This window comes from Anguilla rostrata, chromosome 19 (genome assembly GCF_018555375.3).
Source record: "Anguilla rostrata isolate EN2019 chromosome 19, ASM1855537v3, whole genome shotgun sequence".
Lineage (NCBI taxonomy): Eukaryota > Metazoa > Chordata > Actinopteri > Anguilliformes > Anguillidae > Anguilla > Anguilla rostrata.
In genome coordinates this window covers 14,874,720-14,893,872 of record NC_057951.1, presented here as the reverse complement: position 1 = coordinate 14,893,872, position 19,153 = coordinate 14,874,720, and the positions used below count along the sequence as shown (strand labels likewise).

Below are 19,153 nucleotides of genomic sequence, written 5' to 3'. Positions count from 1 at the left end.
GGAAAACATTGTGAGTGAAACCCCCACAGACTGCGTAACTCTTCACCATTCCTGTGGCTGGGAGGCATTGCGCGGATCGAGTCCTCAGACTGCGTCTTATTTCCGTCTTCACCCCCCTGCCCCCCCCCCCCCCCCAGCAAAATGTGGCTGACTCGTGACAAAGGACTGTTTTTCCAAATACATCCGTTCTTCTGAGAATAAGGAAAAGGGAAATGTCAGTAATGAATGCCAATAAAGCAGCTTTATAAAGCAGTCTTTTTTTCGGAAATCATTGTTTCACTAAAAAAATACATCAAAGAGAACAAACGGTTGCATTTCACTGTAGCTGTTTACTTGTAAGATGCTCTTGCTGGAAAGGAGACAGTGCAGAGCATTCACACACACACACGCACACATTCACACACTGACACACGCACACACACACACACACACACACACACACACACTCTGCTCATGTATGTAATCGCTTTGACGTGCGTGTTTCGGGGCCCAGGCGGTGCAGCTGATTGATGAGTGGGGGAGTCTGTGCGCTTTCTAAGTCAAGCAGAAAAACCCCTAATTTCTCACGTTCGTTTCACGGGCGCACTTTCCCCGGGCTCACCTCTGGTGTTCAGTTACGGCTGGACGGGGTCTTGAGCACGTGTTGGGGCAGTGCAGGACTGAACACACCGCTCTGTGGGCATGTGTTAATCGCATTAGAGAGGACAGGGAGAGGTCTGAGGCTCAGCTCTCTGTGTGAGGACCCCAGCTCTGTGTGAGGACCCCAGCTCTGTGAGAGGACCCCGGCTCTGTGTGAGGACCCCAGCTCTGTGTGAGGACCCCAGCTCTGTGTGAGGACCCCAGCTCTGTGTGAGGACCCCAGCTCTGTGTGAGGACCCCAGCTCTGTGTGAGGACCCCAGCTCTGTGAGAGGACCCCAGCTCTGTGTGTGGACCCCAGCTCTGTGTGTGGACCCCAGCTCTGTGTGAGGACCCCAGCTCTGTGTGAGGACCCCGGCTCTGTGTGAGGACCCCAGCTCTGTGCTGACAGGCCCCAGCAGCTGCGTCTCACACCTGTCTAATATCAGTCAGTGTCTCTGCTCTCTCTGCGCCCGTCCCGTCCTGGATAAAGGATAGCACTCTTTACCCTTCACCACTTTAATTCTCCAGTGTGACCCTGCCCTGTCACTGCACCTCTATGACACGCACGGCTGGGGTTTTGTAGGTATAATATGCTGAGTGTGGCTGCTCTGTCAGGTGGAGCAGTGTAATTTAGATGATTATTCGCTGCTCTGTCAGGTGGAGCAGTGTAATTTAGATGATTATTCGCTGCTCTGTCAGGTGGAGCAGTGTAATTTAGATGATTATTCGCTGCTCTGTCAGGTGGAGCAGTGTAATTTAGATGATTATTCGCTGCTCTGTCAGGTGGAGCAGTGTAATTTAGATGATTATTCGCTGCTCTGTCAGGTGGAGCAGTGTAATTTAGATGATTATTCGCTGCTCTGTCAGGTGGAGCAGTGTAATTTAGATGATTATTCGCTGCTCTGTCAGGTGGAGCAGTGTAATTTAGATGATTATTCGCTGCTCTGTCAGGTGGAGCAGTGTAATTTAGATGATTATTCGCTGCTCTGTCAGGTGGAGCAGTGTAATTTAGATGATTATTCGCTGCTCTGTCAGGTGGAGCAGTGTAATTTAGATGATTATTCGCTGCTCTGTCAGGTGGAGCAGTGTAATTTAGATGATTATTCGCTGGTCTGCGGAGCCTCATGATCAGGCCAGCGGCTGTTTGAAGCCTGCTCCCCTCAGACCCCTTACAGGAGGATTAACTCCTGGGTCAGACAGAGAGCTACACCCGGGAGGGTGCTCCATCTGGAGGCTGCTGCCCTGAGATTTCGGGTAGAAGAGAGGGGGTCTAGGGGGTCTGGCAGATGATTGACCCTGCCAACTGAACCCCTCCCTCCCTGAGCTACACAGAGACCAGTGAGCCGCCCTGGAGAGACACACAGTCCCCATCTCTCAGGCTGGCACAGTTAACACCGGCAGACAAAGGCTTATAAAGACTAAAAGGTTTCTCATGCCTGCAAATATCAACATTTCACATTTGAAGAAAGAAAACGAATGTTTTTTAAAAGCAGACCCAAACTTTAAACTGCAGCCTGAATGTTACAAAGTTGTGGAAACTACATTTTACAAACCTTAGAGCTCGTAGTACTGTATCCCTACTAGTATCTCTCTGCTAATGCCAGCATGTAGACAATAACCAGAATAAACATGTACATTATTTCTTTCTACATCTTGTAGTAAATGGGGTGTCAGATGTCATCCGGTTGGTTTTTAAACGGAGGGCTCAGGCTTAGGGAGGCGAGCGTTGCGTGTGACCTCACAATCAGCATGGTAGGGAGGCCGGGGGCTGTGCCTCAGAAACGCCCCACATTCGCTCCTTAAATGCAGCAAACGGGCCGTGTTTCCTGCTGGCCTGGTCTGATTAGTGCAGACTGTAAGCGAAGCCCTGCCTGGGGTTTAATCAGAGCTTCAGCCGCTCAGCCCAAAGCTTCCTCTCCTCGTCTGCGGTCAGGCAGCCCAGTTTATCCAGATGCCACAGTGAGAGCAGCAGCAGCCGTGGAGTATTATCCCAGTCACTGCTCATTCTCCTCCTTTCTAAGGGGGGGTGAAGGGGGGGGTTCTCCTGCCTGAGGCCCGAGCTCAGAAGCAGCTCAGAAGCGCGGTGGTGTTTGTGTGTGTACACAGAGCACAGGTACGAACAGGAAAATCCCTGTTCAGTTATCCTGTGGCAGTGTGTCGAGAGCGGCGTCGGGGGGGTGCGGAATGTTCCGGAAGCCTGTGAAGCCCCCGCCGGGAGTGCCCGGGGCGGCGAGGGGGCGGGGGGCAGGGGCCTTTCGAACGCGGGTGAGAGTTTGGGCAACACCGCGGCCAGACCTGGTGGCTCCTGCAAGCTGTGACTGTCCCCCCCACCCCCAACATCCAACGCTGTCCCCAAACACAGCCTGCTGCTTTGATTCCCCAGAGACGCACACACACACACACACACACACACACACACCTGCCCACAAATACTCTCTCTCTCTGTGGAACATCAAACACCCCCCCACACAGAACCACCATTACCCTCACCCCCTGCGTGTTTCAGTTTGAGAGGTAGCAGCAATTCTGCTCTGAATCCCTGTCTGCTGTTATTGTTACAGTATCAGTAAGTACACCTATGAGACCACATCCTGTCTGACCAGTCTCAGTACTCCACCCCACCCGACCCTGCTCAACCTCACCCCACCCCACCCAACCTGACGGAATGGAACTCCTCTGTACCTCTGCCCCCGTCTCTGTGTCGCTGCAGGACTGTGGGCTGCTGGTCCAGCCCGACCGCCCCTGCGGTTTGGAGCCTCTCTCTGGGACACCATCTCCAGGCGAGCCCCAGGTTTATGATCGGGCCTGTTCTTCAGGGGATGCTCCAGGTTAGCTGCGCACACATACACGCACACGCACACGCACACGCACACGCACACGCACACGCACACGCATACACACACACACACGCACATGCATACACATGGCAACCCCACATTTGGTTTTGTGTAACGTTCATAAACCATTAATAAACTGTCATAACTCATTCAGGGTGTGTGATAGTGGATGATGCTGCACACACACAAACAGGTTTTCAAATGGGGAGGGGCTGTGGTCTGTCTGTCTGTCTGTCTGTCTGTCTCACACTAACTCCGCCCATCTGCAGGCCGGTGGGTGGTTCCTTGTCTCAGTTGCTCTGACAACCGTACCTGTGACTGGCGGGAGGTATCCTGGCAACCCTACGGCTGCCGCCACCCGGTGCTGACCCGGCCGCAGCTGCAGAGCTGCTTGATGGACAGGAAGGTGAGCGGGGTCGTGGGGAGGTCACGGAGGAGGGTACTCCTGCTCCTGTTTCGGGCGCTCCTCTCTCCTGTCCCAGGAGTGACCCCTCCTCCGCTCCTCCCCTCAGGTCCTCTTCATTGGCGACTCCACCAACCGCGGGATGATGTACTACCTGATGGAGCGAGTCAACGCCACGCTGCAGGACTGGGACAAGGCCCACGACACCATCGTCTACCACAACGTCAACCAGGGCCACACCCTCATCAGCTACTCCTACTACCCCCAGTTCTGGCTGGAGAAGGCCCGGAGGCCCACCTTCAAGAGGGCCCTGGAGCTGCTCATAGAGAGGTACACACCTCCTGTTCTCCTGCCCCTCCTGTTCCCCTGCGCCTCCTGCTCCCCCACGCCTCCCGTTCTCCTGCATGCAGACCACCTCTCTCACTGAGATATGCAGCTCAGCACTCTGCTTTAATAGCTGCATCTCTCTCAGGTCCCGCCCCCTGGAGGACTCCGCCCAGACGGTGCTGGTTGCCGGGGGCGTCCAGTGGCTGAACACCAATCACCTGACCATCCTGCACCAGGTGCTCAAGAGGTAACTTGAGCACCTCATGGCCGAGGACACAGCTACTGTCCCTTTACTCAAGTAGCTCATTAGCAACTCCCGTGTGTGTGTGTGTGTGTGTGTGTGTGTGTGCGCGTGCGCGCGCATGCATGCGTGCGTGCGTGTGTGCGCGCGTGCGTGTGTGTGTATTCACCTCATTACCTGGTGTTCCCTGCAGGGAAAACCTGCTCAACATCCTGGTGGTGGTAAAGTCTCTGGGAATGGGCTTTCATCTTCCGGTGGATGGGATTCGCTCACTGTCCCTCGTGAGTCTGTCTCTCTGTCTGTCCGTCTCTCCATCTGACTGTCCTTTTGTATGTCTGTCTGTCCATCTGACTGTCCTTTTGTATATCTGTCTGTCTGTCTTTCCATCCGTCTGTCTGTCTGTCAGCTGATCTTACATCTCTCTTGTGATTGGCTCATCACATTCTGCTCTTGATAAATGCATTGGCGTGAGTGCTCAGCAGAAACCAACACCTAAAGCTTGAAACCTTTTTTCTTTCGTCACTGACAGCGTGGAGTGCAGGATCTTTACAGCGTGAACGAGAACATTCTCACAGCTGCAAAGCACTATGGGTATGAGGTCATTGACACCTTCCGCATCACAATGGGGCGCTACAAAGAGTTCCTGCAGGGGAAGTGTGCCTGCCATTTCCATGAGGTAACAGCCCTGATACGCGCTGGTCATTTTCTCTCAGTCATTCCCCCACATCAGCACCTGCCTCATCTTATCTGCCCATTTCACTTCTCTTATCTCTGTCAGCCATTTTTGTTACCATATGAAGTAAGAATTACTAAAAGTAAACTGTTAACAACAGCATGCCTTTTAATAATGCTTTGGCTTATTCAGATAAAATGCTGTCTGAAAAAAAAAGTGTATTTATGTTGCTTTTTAGTATGGCGCAGTCCTGGTGCATTGTGGGTAGTCGGTGACATTGTGTGGTCTCGTTGGGCAGGTTGGGAGGCCGGCGTCCTCCCCAGCGCCGCTGCACAGACAGATGAAGCTGTTTGGGCAGGGGGAGGAGGGCGGAACCGGCCCCAGCACGGCCGGGCCTCAGCAGGACCAGCGGCCCGGACCCGGACCCGGCTCGCCCTACCACGTGCACGGCCCTGTAAACCAGGTTTACTCTGAGATCCTGCTCAGCCGCCTGTGCGCCAGCCCGAGAAACAGCACCCTGCGGCCTCACTGACAGCCTACGCACCGCGCTGTGTGAGAGTGTGAGAGTGTGAGAGTGTGAGAGTGTGAGAGTGTGAGAGTGTGAGAGTGTGAGAGTGTGAGAGTGTGAGAGTGTGAGAGTGTGAGAGTGTGCGAGAGTGCGAGAGTGAGTGTATTACTTCCATTATCCAGTCAACCTATGGGGAGGGAGGAGCCAAAAATGATTGGGGGGAACTGATCGTGACTCGGCTGAAAGAGGACCTTTACGGCACTGCTCTGCAAACACTTTAGCAAGAGTGTGAGACCATCCCGCCAAACTTCACCAGCCATTCCCGCCAATCATCACCAGATATAACCACCAACATCACCGCCAATCATCACCAGATATAACCGCCAACATCACCGCCAATCATCACCAGATATAACCACCAACATCACCGCCAATCATCACCAGATGTAACCGCCAACATCACCGCCAATCATCACCAGATATAACCGCCAACATCACCGCCAATCCTGCCAAACACCACCCGCCACCATCAGCGTTATTGCACGTGCTGGTCCAGCCGGTCAGTTAGGTAGTGTTGCCATGGAGATGGGACAGTGTTCTTAAACCCAGTGATAGTGAGAGGCTTCTGGGAACTGTGACGGGTGCAGTAATTTAGCACAACCCAGGAGCATATATGATCTCTACAGCTAATCCCTGGGAATTTTATTTTGACAATGGGGGGCGGCTATACACAATGAAGATGTATGGGGAGAAAAGCTAACGCTAGGTCTATTGCCGTATGTTACCTTATAGCTGTTACAGCATCCCAAAAAAAAAAAAAACGTTTTGGGGGCGTCGTGCGAACTTGGTACACGCGCACTACGGAGGCTTTCGATGCCAAAAGCGCTTCTCAGAGCCGTTTTTCCAGTGTGAAAGAGGACTTTCACAGACACGCTGCACACGTCTGGTGAAATCCGCTCCTTTAAACCCCGCATACCTCAATCTTTCGCGTACGTTTCTCATGTATTCCAAACCAAAGGTCTTTCTGCTAATTTTTTTATACTGTCATACAAATGTCTTATCGTGCCTCTATATAATAATTTTACATTTGTATATATTTTTATACAGATTAATGTGCCTTTGTTAATGCTCAGAGTAAAATATGTTTACAGAACGGTTAATTGTATGTACGTGTTTATATGTTCTATCGGTTGCTGCATGGTAAAGATTATAGAGTTGAGGTCATTGGGCTCAGTCCAGGAATTGGTTGTATAAATAATTTTATTTTTACATAAGTATATTGAAATGAACATCCAGGAAGTCAATTGTGTGTCAGAGTGTAAAGAGAGAGACTTTTAAATCTGGATTTGACCCCATCCCTTTGTGTTGTGTGTAGACACGGGGCGTGAGTGACATTTCGTATTGAAAATTAATATTCCGACAGATGCAAAGTGATTTTTCCAGCAGTATGAATGGTATCGTAATGGTTCCGTTGCTCTAGACGTAGTCGGTTAATATTTCAGTCGATCTGGCTTCGGCTCATAACTGAAATTCCACATGCCGTTTTGAAGTCGCTTTTCATTTCAATGTGATCATATGTGCGCGTTATACCATATAAAACAGGAAATATATTCGGCAGCTTATGTTTTGATCTGTAAAACATGCGTAATATGTCCATGTAGCTCTACATGCTTACATTAAAATGTATATTTTCCTATGGTTCCTGTCTGTTTCATTATTGGTGGGCGGTGGTCGAGGCGAGTTTCACCCTCTTCACTGCATAGCACTTGGTGAGGAATGCGTCATAAAATGCAATTACTATAATTATCTAATTTATAAAGTACGTCTGTAAGAATGCATTCACAATCATTTATCGTATCCGTGCAATAATACATACATAATAAATGTTACTTTTTGTAAGTAATTAAGTTATTCTATGCAAATGCACAGAAGTAAAAAAAAATTTAAAAAGCAAAATAACCTTTTGTCTCTCGTTCCTCAGCATGTGAGACAATATGAACGCATTTTTGCACTGCGTATGCATGGTATTTTTGGTGGTAACTACATCATTAGTAGCGAGGTGCCTAGCCGCCACGTAGTAAACCCCGCCAGATTCACTCGGCGTTATATTCCCAGTTCTGTGACTGGCCGCAGTCTCGACCCAGGAAGCCCTAGAGCCAAACCCGGGAAAGCCTAACTATGTTTTATGAGTTTGGTTTCCTGCAACCTGATCAGTTCCTTGCAAGTTACATAGATTTACTTCTGCTGCAAAAAGCATATGGCTTGGGCTAATGATCTTTCTGAGTTGGGGCTCCTCAGCCACAGAAAGATCATTTTGGCGGCACTGAGATTAAATACCCACCTGCATACAGTCCGCTCTCCCATTCCAGTTCCCCGCGCGTCCTCTGAAGTGCTTTGAAATTCGTAGTTTACACAAGCACGCGCACACATACCCCGTTCGGAGGTCGGGGAAATGTACACTAAAAAAGGATAGTCAAAACAGACAATTTTCCATCTGTAATTTCAGAAACACACACACTAATTTGGGAGAGGAAGAAACTTTAAATATTTGTGTAGAACATGCTTTCTTCGTGTTGTCATGTGCTTACTTGGGTCTGTATTCTGAAAATGAACGCCCCTCTACATACATAGGCCAGTAAACTCATGCACTGTAGCGGCTACGTCTGCCAATTAGCCCATTAATGTTTTTTCCCAGTTTTTCCCAATTTGTCAAAGTCACCAAAATATCCAGCATTTTACAAATAAGAAAGGTGTGAAGGTATATTTAAAAGCAAAAAAGTTCTGAAACTGATTTTTTTGGTCCATGAACACTGAAGATTGGCGTTTCAATTTAGATTTTGTTCGATTTTAGCATTTGTTCTGATTTTCAGGTCCTGACATGCGGTCACATTTTACTGCCTACGTCCGCGCGATTTATACACTATCTTTCTCAATCGTGAGATTTTATTTATTTATTTTTATTAGGCTAATGCATTAATTTATTGGCATCTATTATTTCTTAATTTGCTGGAAATGTTATTGCAGAAAACGTAATTCATCGGTATCTCAAGATTTCGTGAGAATTTATTTTCTAACCTGGGCACATAATATTACAGCATACTTGTTTTGTTTTATACCTTTTTTCGCTTTTTAATATATTGAATAAGTTAAATTGTGTTTATTCGTGTTTGTGCTTGTTTAGGAGGTGTATTTGCACCACCACTGCTGATCTTAAACTTTACAAATGTTGCGGATATCGGCCTTTCCATCCTGTTAAATGATGCATGTCTTCATATTGTAGAATCTTAAAAATTTTTGTCAGAACTCCCCGATAAAACCTAGCCTGCACAAAAATAGAATATAAATTAAAGATTAAAATTATTACGAAAATGAATTAAACTACATTAAGGTCGTTTCTCAAAGAGACCGCGAATGGGTTCCGCCTTTATAATTAATTTTGCAAGAGAGCATTCGGGCACGAAACTGAGATTAAATGAAAAGGTAGAGCTGCAACCAATTGAGGTTACAAAATCTGCCCATCAAAGTTTACGCGCTGCGGTAATATTGTCATTTAGAATAACAAATTAACTCTGCAGCAATGGCAAAAGATAGGTTACAATAATAATATTGAAGAATAGGACAATAATAGCAAAAAAATTAAATAACAGTCAAATGTAACATAACTGAACAAAAACAATAATACAATAAATTATTTTGTTGGATTAATTATTGTTTGAAGTTTTATTACCTATATTTTATTTTAGCAATTCCATTTTTAAATTTCATTTCATACATTTCGCATGTTAATATGTGAAGCCTATTTTATGTGTTAATCTGTTTCTATTGAAGTTGCAACTTCAATATATAGGCCTACTAGTACAACCTGAATTATTATTATTAGTAGTAGTAGTAGCAGCAGTATTTTTGCCACAGATTTATCAGAGGGTTCCGAATGTCTCGCTTGCATAGTTCTCTGACTCAGTGTGTGGGTATTTTTCCAAGTTGCGCTTCAATACTCTTCGCGGCCAACCCAAGAGCCAGTGTAAAAAAACAAGATTCCTAACGTCATCAAATTACCGTACAAACAGTCAAGACTTCTGAATATTAATATTCATTCTGGCCAATCGCAGTCCAGGTGTCAGTACGGGGGGGGACGTTCAACTGAATTCCGCTGGACCAGGATAAAACTGATTGTTTCCGTAAAAGGAATGAGGGTTGATCCTATTGCGGCTGCACGTCGTTTAATAGATGCCAAGAAAAAGGATTACTGAATGAAACTACGGGCAGAACGGTAAAACCACAGTCTGATTAAGTGGGCTAGGATGTAACCTCAAGAAGTTTTAAACAAATCACTGGAATTTGTGCTACGTCGCCATGGTGTCCTTATAAATGTGAAGGTCATGGATGGTCGTGCTGATTTGGGAATTTATCAAATGTGCGTGGTTCTTCTCGTCTTATTTTCGGTATGCCCCCTCCTCTGTCGAGGAAATTGGATGTAAGTAATGAGCAAATGATTCCGGAGTCTTCATTAATGCTTTGTGATTTTACCTCACATTAAAATAAATTTATTTAGCCTGCATTAGCCTACACGGTTAGTTAGCAAACTACAAAGATGCATATTTAACCTGTTCACTGGTCTGTGTCAGGTGGCTGGGCGTTATGTCCGCGGGAGTGCCTGAGAATCTGGGATGCGAAAGTCTACCGCTCACGAACGAACAGAAGGATCTGTGCAGAAGAAAACCGTATCTCTTACCGAGCATCAAGGACGGCGCGCGCCTGGGTATATCCGAGTGCCAGACGCAGTTTAAGCACGAGCGGTGGAACTGCTCCACCACCAAAGATCTGTCCGTCTTCGGATACGAGCTGAACAGTGGTGAGTGACAGGGGGATCCGTCGGCGGCTGCAGTCCTGTTTGAATTAGGCTAGTTAAATTAGGATCTTTAGATGCTGCGCATTCACCATTGAAGCTGTGGGTGTTTATATTGTGATGCATTGATTGGTTAAATACTTGCGTTTTTTAATAATAATAAATCTGATTTGTTTTAACTCACCTACTGTTGATATATGAAAAATAATCACATGCGCACAAGGGGTTCCCTGTAAACTCAACTTCCTTAATTTTGGCTGCATGAAAATTTATGATCTATTCTTCATTTATTGGTAAAACTCTTATAGCTGTGTTTTCAACTCTAACATAGTTCATATGGTCTTACCAGAGCAGGGTCTTGTGTACTCTGTAAGAGTTGATTTAACACTGGACATTTTAATGTGAAGACAGGAGTCTAGTGCAAATTTGCAATTGAGGAATACAGAGCTGACTATCTGGTCAGTCTAGGGGATCTGTTAGCCTGAAGCTGTCCCTCAGCAGGGCGTGGTTCCTGTAGCTGGGCAGTGATTCTGACTGTAGGACGTCAAGCAATTTCTACAGTAGTGACCCTTGACCCCTAGCCCAAGTCGGTGTGCTATTGTAAAGCGTTGGGGACCTTTGGGCTGAAAAGCATTGTGGTGATTGGCTGGGCGCAGGGACGAAGGAGACGGCCTTCATCTTCGCGGTGATGGCGGCGGGGCTGGTGCACGCGGTGACGCGGTCCTGCAGCGCGGGGAACGTGACGGACTGCGCGTGCGACGGCGGCCTGCCGGGGCGGGGCGCCCCCGGCGGGGGGGGCTGGCACTGGGGGGGCTGCTCCGACCACGTCCAGTACGGCTCCGCCCTCAGCCGCCACTTCATCCACCGCTCCGTCTGGAACGTCTCCGCCCCGCACGGCCACGCCCCGCGCGGCCACGCCCCGCACGGACACGCCCCGCGCGGCCACGCCCCGCACGGACACGCCCCGCACGGACACGCCCCGCGCGGCCACGCCCCGCACGGACACGCCCTGCTCGCCATGAACCAGCACAACAGCGAGGCCGGCCGACAGGTGAGGGGGCGTGGGGGGAGGGAGAGGGAGATGTGTCTGTGAATCGCACATGAGAGATGAAGAGAGGGAGGGTGGAGGGAGAGAGAGAGAGGGGAGGAGGAGGGGGAGGAGGGTACAGATTGTGAGTCAAGCAGTCTCAGAATCCTGCGTAGCTTTGGTCAGTCGCTGCACGGCGAATTCCACACCAGGGCTAAAGTACAACAGCCTTCACTGCTTTCAGCTCCGACAAAATAACATAACCTCCCCCCGTCCTCCTCGCCTCCCCGCCCCCTCCCCGACTCATCTGGGGGTCAAACAGAGTATCCCCTTTCAGTCCCTCAGACCTCCTTACCTCTCCTTCCATTTCCTGGAAATCTCTGACTCCTGCCTTCCCGAAACACCACTACTTAGTTTCACTCGGACACAAGTGACATCTTCCCTGGCTCATCGTCCAGCAGAGGAACCCTTGTGTTTATTCATCGCGTGTACGGCTGTAGCTGTGCTAGCTTGTGTGTAGCTTGTGGGTCTTTCAACATTTTTCGCCCTCCACAGGCCGTCGCCAAGACGATGTCCACTGCCTGCCGCTGCCACGGCGTCTCGGGGTCGTGCGCGGTGAGGACGTGCTGGCGGACGCTGGCGGCGTTCGGGCGGGTGGGGGTCTTCCTGAAGGAGCGGTACGAGGCAGGGGTGCAGGTGCAGGGCCGGTCCGAGCGCGCCGTCCGCAGGAAGGAGAGGGCCCGGCGGCGGGTCCCCGTGGCGCCCGACGAGCTCGTCTTCCTCCGCAAGTCGCCCAACTACTGCCTGGAGGACCGGCGGCTGGGCGTGGCGGGCACGCGGGGGCGGAGCTGCAGCCGGGCGTCGCCGGGGCCCGACAGCTGCAGCCTGCTGTGCTGTGGGCGGGGCTACAACACGCGCCTGGTGCGCCACGCCCAGCGCTGCGACTGCAAGTTCGTCTGGTGCTGCTACGTGCGCTGCCGTCTCTGCGAGAGCGTGAGCGACGTGCACACCTGCAAGTAGAGGCTCCGCCCCTTTCCCTAGCCCCTCCCCGAGACACGCCCCTTTCTCTAACCCCTCCCCCAGAGAGCCACGCCTCAGACCACTGGGAGCGGGCTGTGATGTCACTGCAGTCCCCCTTGCGCAGACTCTGGGGTTCACAGACGAGCAGAGCGACAGGTTCACTGTTAAAAGGATCGATTTGGATCAGGTAAAAGTGCCTTTGGGGGCAGAGCATTTGTGAGTTTGTGGCAGAGTTCTGGCTTTGCCATGCCATTAAAAGGGAACACAAGAATTGACTAGTAGTGAATCTGTGAAATTACATTTTGCAAATCTTAAATAAATTATGGTAGAAAAAATAAATTCTGGTACAACGTGGTACTACAGACAGGACTTTATTTGGTGTACGAAGTGACAAGATTTTTTTATTAGAATTAAGGCACTTTTTAAACATCGCAACCACAGCATTCATTAATTCAGTCGTATTATAATGCAGAATCCAAAGTTTGATGGTTTGGAATTAATAAAAAGGGGATTTTCAGCATCTTTAGCCTGAAGTTTGCAGTTAAACAACAGTATGTTCGAATGTAGATTAAAATCGGGGGAGGTTTTCTTTAAGTGCTTCGTTATGTAAAGACAACTAAGCTGCTTCTGGAAAGTTAACATGTTCAGCCTGTACAATTTCTTAAAGAATAAACTCAGCAAGGCAGAAAAATATATAAGAAATGAACATATTAAGGAATGAACATATTACTTTTTTATATTTTATATACAATTTAAAGTGGCATTATTTTTTTATTTAATCTATTTTGAAGCATGCATTGTTTGACAGTGTACATTTTTAAAGCAGTCTGCTTACTTTTGAATGCCTGTCGTAACCTTGCTGCCGTTTTGCCGTGTTCGTTCCATGGTTTGGGGTGAGCGGTGGGGTTATCAGAAGCTCCAGTATTAGTAAGATAAAGCCCTTTGATCCTCTGGGTTTTTTGTGTGTGAAAAGCCGGCTCTTCCCTTCCTCTGTCTCCGCCTGTCGTCTCTTTGCTCTGAGCGTGGAGCAGTGGCTCGTCAGAAGTGGCAAACCAGTGCTGAATACCGCAGGGGCTTTCTCCAAAGGGGCTGAAGACTAACAGCTCATCCTCCATTTCAACACACCAGGAACAGCGTACAGCGGGAACTGAATCCACTGACTTTAAGGCAAACAGACTGAAAGACTGAGTTGTTGGTCGTGATACAAATATATGGAATTCAGAGTCTGGAAAAATGAGAAATTTATTGACAAAGCTTAATTTTTATGCATCTTTTGGTCAACATATCAGCACGGCAAACTATTGCTGAACAAATGTATTTTTGTATTTTTTGTAATATTTTTCAATAAATTATTTTATAACACCTGTATATGCCAGCATTACAGTCCTTTGAGTGAATGATTTTGAGTTACGTAACACTGAGTTCCTGGTAAAACCTCCCAGCCAGCGCATTATACACTAGCATCTGCCATCTATCCACAAAACCCGGATGAAAGAACAGAATGAGGTCTGTCAAATTAGTTCTCTCAGACACAACAGTTTTTTTGCCGTGAGCTATTTTGACAAATTAAGGGCAGGAAAGACGTTCATACGTGCAGGAAGTATTTGCAGCGCTGAAAACAATATCCCACGACAGTAGCTTTGCTGGGTTGTCAGTTACCCAGTCAATGATGAGATTTCCTGGTTTCCATGTTGAAGCAAAGGGACTGTGAATATGTCATTGACAGAACAGACAGATGAAGAGAGAAATGGAGAGATACAAAGATAACTTTTTCCTCCTTTTTTCATTATTTACAGAAGGCTGGTCGATCAATCAGGTTTAAAAGGTAAGATGAACTCATGTTTGGGTGCTGGTGACTTTGGGTGCTGGTGACCATCTTTATGTACGCACATTTAGGCTGTGTGGTGTCATGGTGTGAGCTTCTTTAACGGGCAGATGACCTCAGTCTGGAACTAATGCTGAGAGCAATATAAAACAGGGAAACAAGGCCAAGCAGTGGACATTAAAGATAGAGAACCATGTTTTTAAAAGCCATATTTTTATTCCCTAGAAAGATGGATTCTATACCTCTGTGGTTCCTTTTTTCCCTTTAAGTCAGATTCCCGTTAAGCACACTTTCCAGGATGGTTTGCTTTTGCTTGTAGACCAATATGGATATTTTCTTGTGAACATTTCGAAAGAATATTCGAATATTTGAACACAATAATCAGGATCGAGAACACGAACGTTTGTCTCCCTCTACTGGACAAACCACTGCAGCAAAATAGTGAGCTGGGCATTGATCCCAATTATATTGGAAAAAGTTCGGTGATTTGACTACCAGCGGTGAAAATCATATCTGCTCTTCAGCAGGAGAGAAAAATAAATGAATCCTTTGAGTTTCTATGGCTGTTTGCATTCCAAAACTTTCCAGCAGTGGTTCCCAACTCTGTTCCGGGAGACCTACCGCCTTGTCGGTTCTTATTTGAACCACTGAATTGTATAATGTAGTTCATTGATTGAGTGTTACAGTGATTACGTCTTTTTGTAGGCCATCACTGTAACGCTTAACACACCTGAGTCTACTAATCAGCTCCACGAGAACTCGAGCCGTTGAATGAAGGGGTGATTTTTAGTTGGAGTGAAAACCTACAGATCTCCAGGAACAGTTGGGAGCCATTGCTTTTCAAAATTTAGCTAAGCTTCAGCAAGACAAACTTTTTGCAGGGCTCTTGTATCACAAGCATTACTGCCGAAGAGTTCCCGGCTAAATGGCTGTCCACAGACCTTTGTTTGGCCGGGTACTTCAAACGATGAATAAATTATGGAAAGTGAAGCTAGGTCTAGCGAATTTATTCAATTCAGTTTAATTTTTATATTCCCCCTTATCCGTTATGCTGTCCGTCAAGAAAACAGGTGCTTTCTTCAAGGTCGAAGATAGCTACATCACCTTGAGGTGAGACATTTTTGCTAATTTCATGTATGGACGTAGGCTATTATTGAAAGGCCTGTTTTTATCTTTCTGCACACTTGCCACGATGACGTAGCCATGAGAATTCGTCTGCTCTGGATAGAACTGCAGTACTTACTGTAGGTGGCCTTTGCCAGTGTTTTCCATTAGAGGAAGATAGCCGACGCGAGCATCCCTATGAAATAAAGTCTCAATAAAAATTTATTCAGACTTGTTTTAATGCAGGCCGATATGTAGCTTCTGCGTATTTGGTGGAAACGTATTTTATTACGTAAATACATTTATTCTGATAAACAACATTAATTAAAATGCTTATGGTGTTTTTCAGTTTTCATGTTGCATTTCAGGGTTGTCAGTTCATTTAGTAAAAATGACGTCTCCCTGCTGCCAACCCACCTTGCTGGCTACTAAAAATCTGGGGTTCCCTCTGATTAGATTCAGGCTTTATATGCTGCTGGCAGTGGGTTCAAATCTCTGTACAAGTGTTTGTTTAAATTTTCTCATTCATTCATGAGGTCAAAGTGTATGATTTATCAGCATGTTTGGCTCATTTGAGAAATTAAGTACAGTTTTAAGGTTCTTGTTTTGTAACACAAGGCTGAGGGTTGAAGCACCTGCTGGAGTCTATTTTCCAGTGTAGGTTTTTTCTTTTGGTTCAACAGGATAATGGACACATCTGGGTTCTGTGGCGTATGATGGACAAGTCCAAGCAGTGAGAGTTCTGAGCTGATGATGTGCACCAGCAGCTGTGGGGTAAAATCCCTCTCTGTGGCCAGTACGCAGTTTGACTGTCATCATTATGAAGTGATGTTTGCCAGTTAGGGACAAACTGTTTCCTCTGAAGACAAAGTAGCACACACAGCAGGGTACTCGTCTTATAACAGTGTCCTGGGTTCAGACTGATTCACATTGGTGTTTAAACAAGCTTTTGTTGCCCTGTGCTTTTCAAATTTCAAAGAGCTGACCACTGGTTTAATGATTTAAATTTACCTGTGAGGACCAAAACTCTCTTGTCCCTCCATGAACTCTCCGTGTTTGATGTTTGGGATGAAATGGGGTGACAGGGGAAGTTTCACTTCAACAGTTAAAACCAGTCAAGTGTGGTCCTGTGATAACAGCGTTATGGTGGAAGACAGGAAGTGGAGCGTTTGAAAAACACACCGCTAATGCCGCAGGTGGAGAGTCGTTCTCTGTGCTCAGAATGTTGGGCCAGCGCTGGGTCGACCCCGTGGCAGTTCTCTGTGCTCAGAATGTTGGGCCAGCGCTGGGTCGACCCCGTGGCAGTTCTCTGTGCTCAGAATGTTGGGCCGGCGCTGGGTCGACCCCGTGGCAGTTCTCTGTGCTCAGAATGTTGGGCCAGCGCTGGGTCGACCCCGTGGCAGTTCTCTGTGCTCAGAATGTTGGGCCGGCGCTGGGTCGACCCCGTGGCAGTTCTCTGTGCTCAGAATGTTGGGCCAGCGCTGGGTCGACCCCGTGGCAGTTCTCTGTGCTCAGAATGTTGGCCAGCGCTGGGTCGACCCCGTGGCAGTTCTCTGTGCTCAGAATGTTGGGCCAGCGCTGGGTCGACCCCGTGGCAGTTCTCTGTGCTCAGAACGTTGGGCTGGCGCTGGGTCGACCCCGTGGCAGTTCTCTGTGCTCAGAACGTTGGGCTGGCGCTGGGTCGACCCCGTGGCAGTTCTCTGTGCTCAGAATGTTGGGCCGGCGCTGGGTCGACCCCGTGGCAGTTCTCTGTGCTCAGAATGTTGGGCTAGTGCTGGGTCGACCCCGTGGCAGTTCTCTGTGCTCAGAATGTTGGGCTGGCGCTGGGTCGACCCCGTGGCAGTTCTCTGTGCTCAGAATGTTGGGCCGGCGCTGGGTCGACCCCGTGGCAGTTCTCTGTGCTCAGAATGTTGGGCTAGTGCTGGGTCGACCCCGTGGCAGTTCTCTGTGCTCAGAATGTTGGGCCAGCGCTGGGTCGACCCCGTGGCAGTTCTCTGTGCTCAGAATGTTGGGCCAGCGCTGGGTCGACCCCGTGGCAGTTCTCTGTGCTCAGAATGTTGGGCCAGCGCTGGGTCGACCCCGTGGCAGTTCTCTGTGCTCAGAATGTTGGGGTAGCGCTGGGTCGACCCCGTGGCAGTTCTCTGTGCTCAGAATGTTGGGCCAGCGCTGGGTCGACCCCGTGGCAGTTCTCTGTGCTCAGAATGTTGGGCCAGCGCTGGGTCGACCCCGTGGCAGTTCTCTGTGCTCAGAATGTTGGGCTAGCGCTGGGTCGACCCCGTGGCAGTTCTCTGTGCTCAGAATGTTGGGCTAGCACTGGGTCGACCCCGTGGCAGTTCTCTGTGCTCAGAATGTTGGGCCAGCGCTGGGTCGACCCCGTGGCAGTTCTCTGTGCTCAGAATGTTGGGCCAGCGCTGGGTCGACCCCGTGGCAGTTCTCTGTGCTCAGAACGTTGGGCCAGCGCTGGGTCGACCCCGTGGCAGTTCTCTGTGCTCAGAACGTTGGGCCAGCGCTGGGTCGACCCCGTGGCAGTTCTCTGTGCTCAGAATGTTGGGCCAGCGCTGAGTCGACCCCGTGGCAGTTCTCTGCCTGTAGTGACTAAGCATCTGTCCCAGTGCACACCGGGGACCTCTGGCACTGGTCCTCACGAAATGAACCCAAAACTCGTGACGGATCACGACAGCGGCACAAATCATAGATCAGGAAGGCGGGGGGGCCGGGGGGGGGGCATTTTCGCCCGACCGAGAGCAATTTACATCTAAGGAAATCCTGTCATTCTCTCCTCGCTTATTTGAACACCAAACGGCCAGTATTCGGCCTCCTCTTCCTGCTGCTGACGCTGCGCGGCGTGCTGTGGGGAGGATGCCAGCTCTACTCCAGGACTGTGTCACAGGAAGGAGGCCTGGCCTGGCCGGGCTGGTGAGGGGGGCGGGGGGGGTGTTGAAAAAGGCAGGGGCGGTAAGTGAGAGGGCACACACTCCAGCGAGATGCCTGTGCGAGGAGACGGCCCGATCATGGACTGCAGGACGAGACTGTACCCTGGCACCCTGACCCTGCTGGCCGTCCTCATCGCCCTGGGACTGGAACCCTGCTCCGCCGCTCCCCCCGCCAAGGTGAGGCCCGCTGCAGCTGCACCACACCGGGAGGGGCCCATCCCCGAGGGGTCCATTCCTGGGGTGTTTAAGGCCAGCCGTGGCGCAGTGCTAAATGCTGTGAGACTGACCAGGCTTGGCACAATGCTCTTTATCTCACCGCGATCGCTCCTGTGCTGCTCGCTCCTGTGCTGATCGCTCCTGTGCTGATCGCTCCTGTGCTGCTGATCTCTGCTGCTGGACCCTCTCTGGGGCGCGAGGGTCCGGCGGTCACCGCGGCGACGGGCGCTTCACTTTAGCGGGTCCCGTGAAAGCCGCCTGCGTCTGTTCCGGGCTTCTCATCTCTCAGCCAATCACGCTGGAGGATGAGGCTGCAGTGTTCCCCCCACAGCGGCGCTGGCCTGCTGTAAGGCGCTGGCCCTGCTGTAAGGCGCTGGCCTCCGGGCCAAGGGGGACGCGGTGGTTTTGGCAATTGAGGCTTCGTCTGCAGAGGTATCGGAGGGATCAGGAAGGGTCGCGGCTGCACGCTTGGGAGATCAGTCGGCTTCTGCCCCCCCGACAGATGCAATCGTTATTTGTATCTTTCCGGACATCCTGTTTACTCTGGAGCTGCAGAATGCAGAAACGGCGGCTC

The 19,153-nt window shown here is 49.4% G+C and overlaps 3 protein-coding genes across 5 annotated transcripts in view; all 3 read left to right on the top strand.

The window, feature by feature from the left end:
• cped1 (cadherin-like and PC-esterase domain containing 1) overlaps positions 1 to 7,306 on the top strand; it is a 37,565-nt gene extending 30,259 nt beyond the window's left edge. For 2 of the 3 annotated variants that reach the window (XM_064318708.1, XM_064318707.1), the window contains exons 16-22: positions 3,330 to 3,447; positions 3,726 to 3,862; positions 3,969 to 4,189; positions 4,332 to 4,433; positions 4,621 to 4,708; positions 4,957 to 5,103; positions 5,399 to 7,306. In XM_064318708.1, the coding sequence (XP_064174778.1) occupies positions 3,330 to 3,447; positions 3,726 to 3,862; positions 3,969 to 4,189; positions 4,332 to 4,433; positions 4,621 to 4,708; positions 4,957 to 5,103; positions 5,399 to 5,632 (1,047 nt within the window). In that variant the 3' untranslated portion in view covers positions 5,633 to 7,306. The remainder of the gene's footprint in view (positions 1 to 3,329; positions 3,448 to 3,725; positions 3,863 to 3,968; positions 4,190 to 4,331; positions 4,434 to 4,620; positions 4,709 to 4,956; positions 5,104 to 5,398) is intronic. The other variant, XR_010327307.1, reaches the window with a different exon arrangement.
• A 103-nt stretch (positions 7,307 to 7,409) lies between these two features.
• On the top strand, positions 7,410 to 13,869 carry LOC135245588 (protein Wnt-16-like). The gene is made up of 4 exons (XM_064318709.1): positions 7,410 to 10,082; positions 10,234 to 10,460; positions 11,111 to 11,505; positions 12,037 to 13,869. Exons 1-4 carry the CDS (start codon positions 9,988 to 9,990, stop codon positions 12,499 to 12,501), a joined length of 1,182 nt encoding a protein of 393 aa, XP_064174779.1. The 5' UTR covers positions 7,410 to 9,987; the 3' UTR covers positions 12,502 to 13,869.
• A 4,482-nt stretch (positions 13,870 to 18,351) lies between these two features.
• Positions 18,352 to 19,153, top strand: part of stab2 (stabilin 2) — a 39,393-nt gene continuing 38,591 nt past the window's right edge. The window contains exon 1 of the mRNA XM_064319552.1: positions 18,352 to 18,540. Within this exon, the coding sequence (XP_064175622.1) occupies positions 18,415 to 18,540 (126 nt within the window). The 5' untranslated portion in view covers positions 18,352 to 18,414. The remainder of the gene's footprint in view (positions 18,541 to 19,153) is intronic.

Bases quoted from the DNA above. Each gene is read 5' to 3' on its own strand.
- LOC135245588 (XM_064318709.1), top strand. From the start codon at position 9,988: ATGGATGGTCGTGCTGATTTGGGAATTTATCAAATGTGCGTGGTTCTT. The intron at 10,461-11,110 runs GTGAGTGACAGG...GGCTGGGCGCAG, and splicing joins CGGATACGAGCTGAACAGTG to GGACGAAGGAGACGGCCTTC. The intron at 11,506-12,036 runs GTGAGGGGGCGT...CGCCCTCCACAG, and splicing joins ACAGCGAGGCCGGCCGACAG to GCCGTCGCCAAGACGATGTC.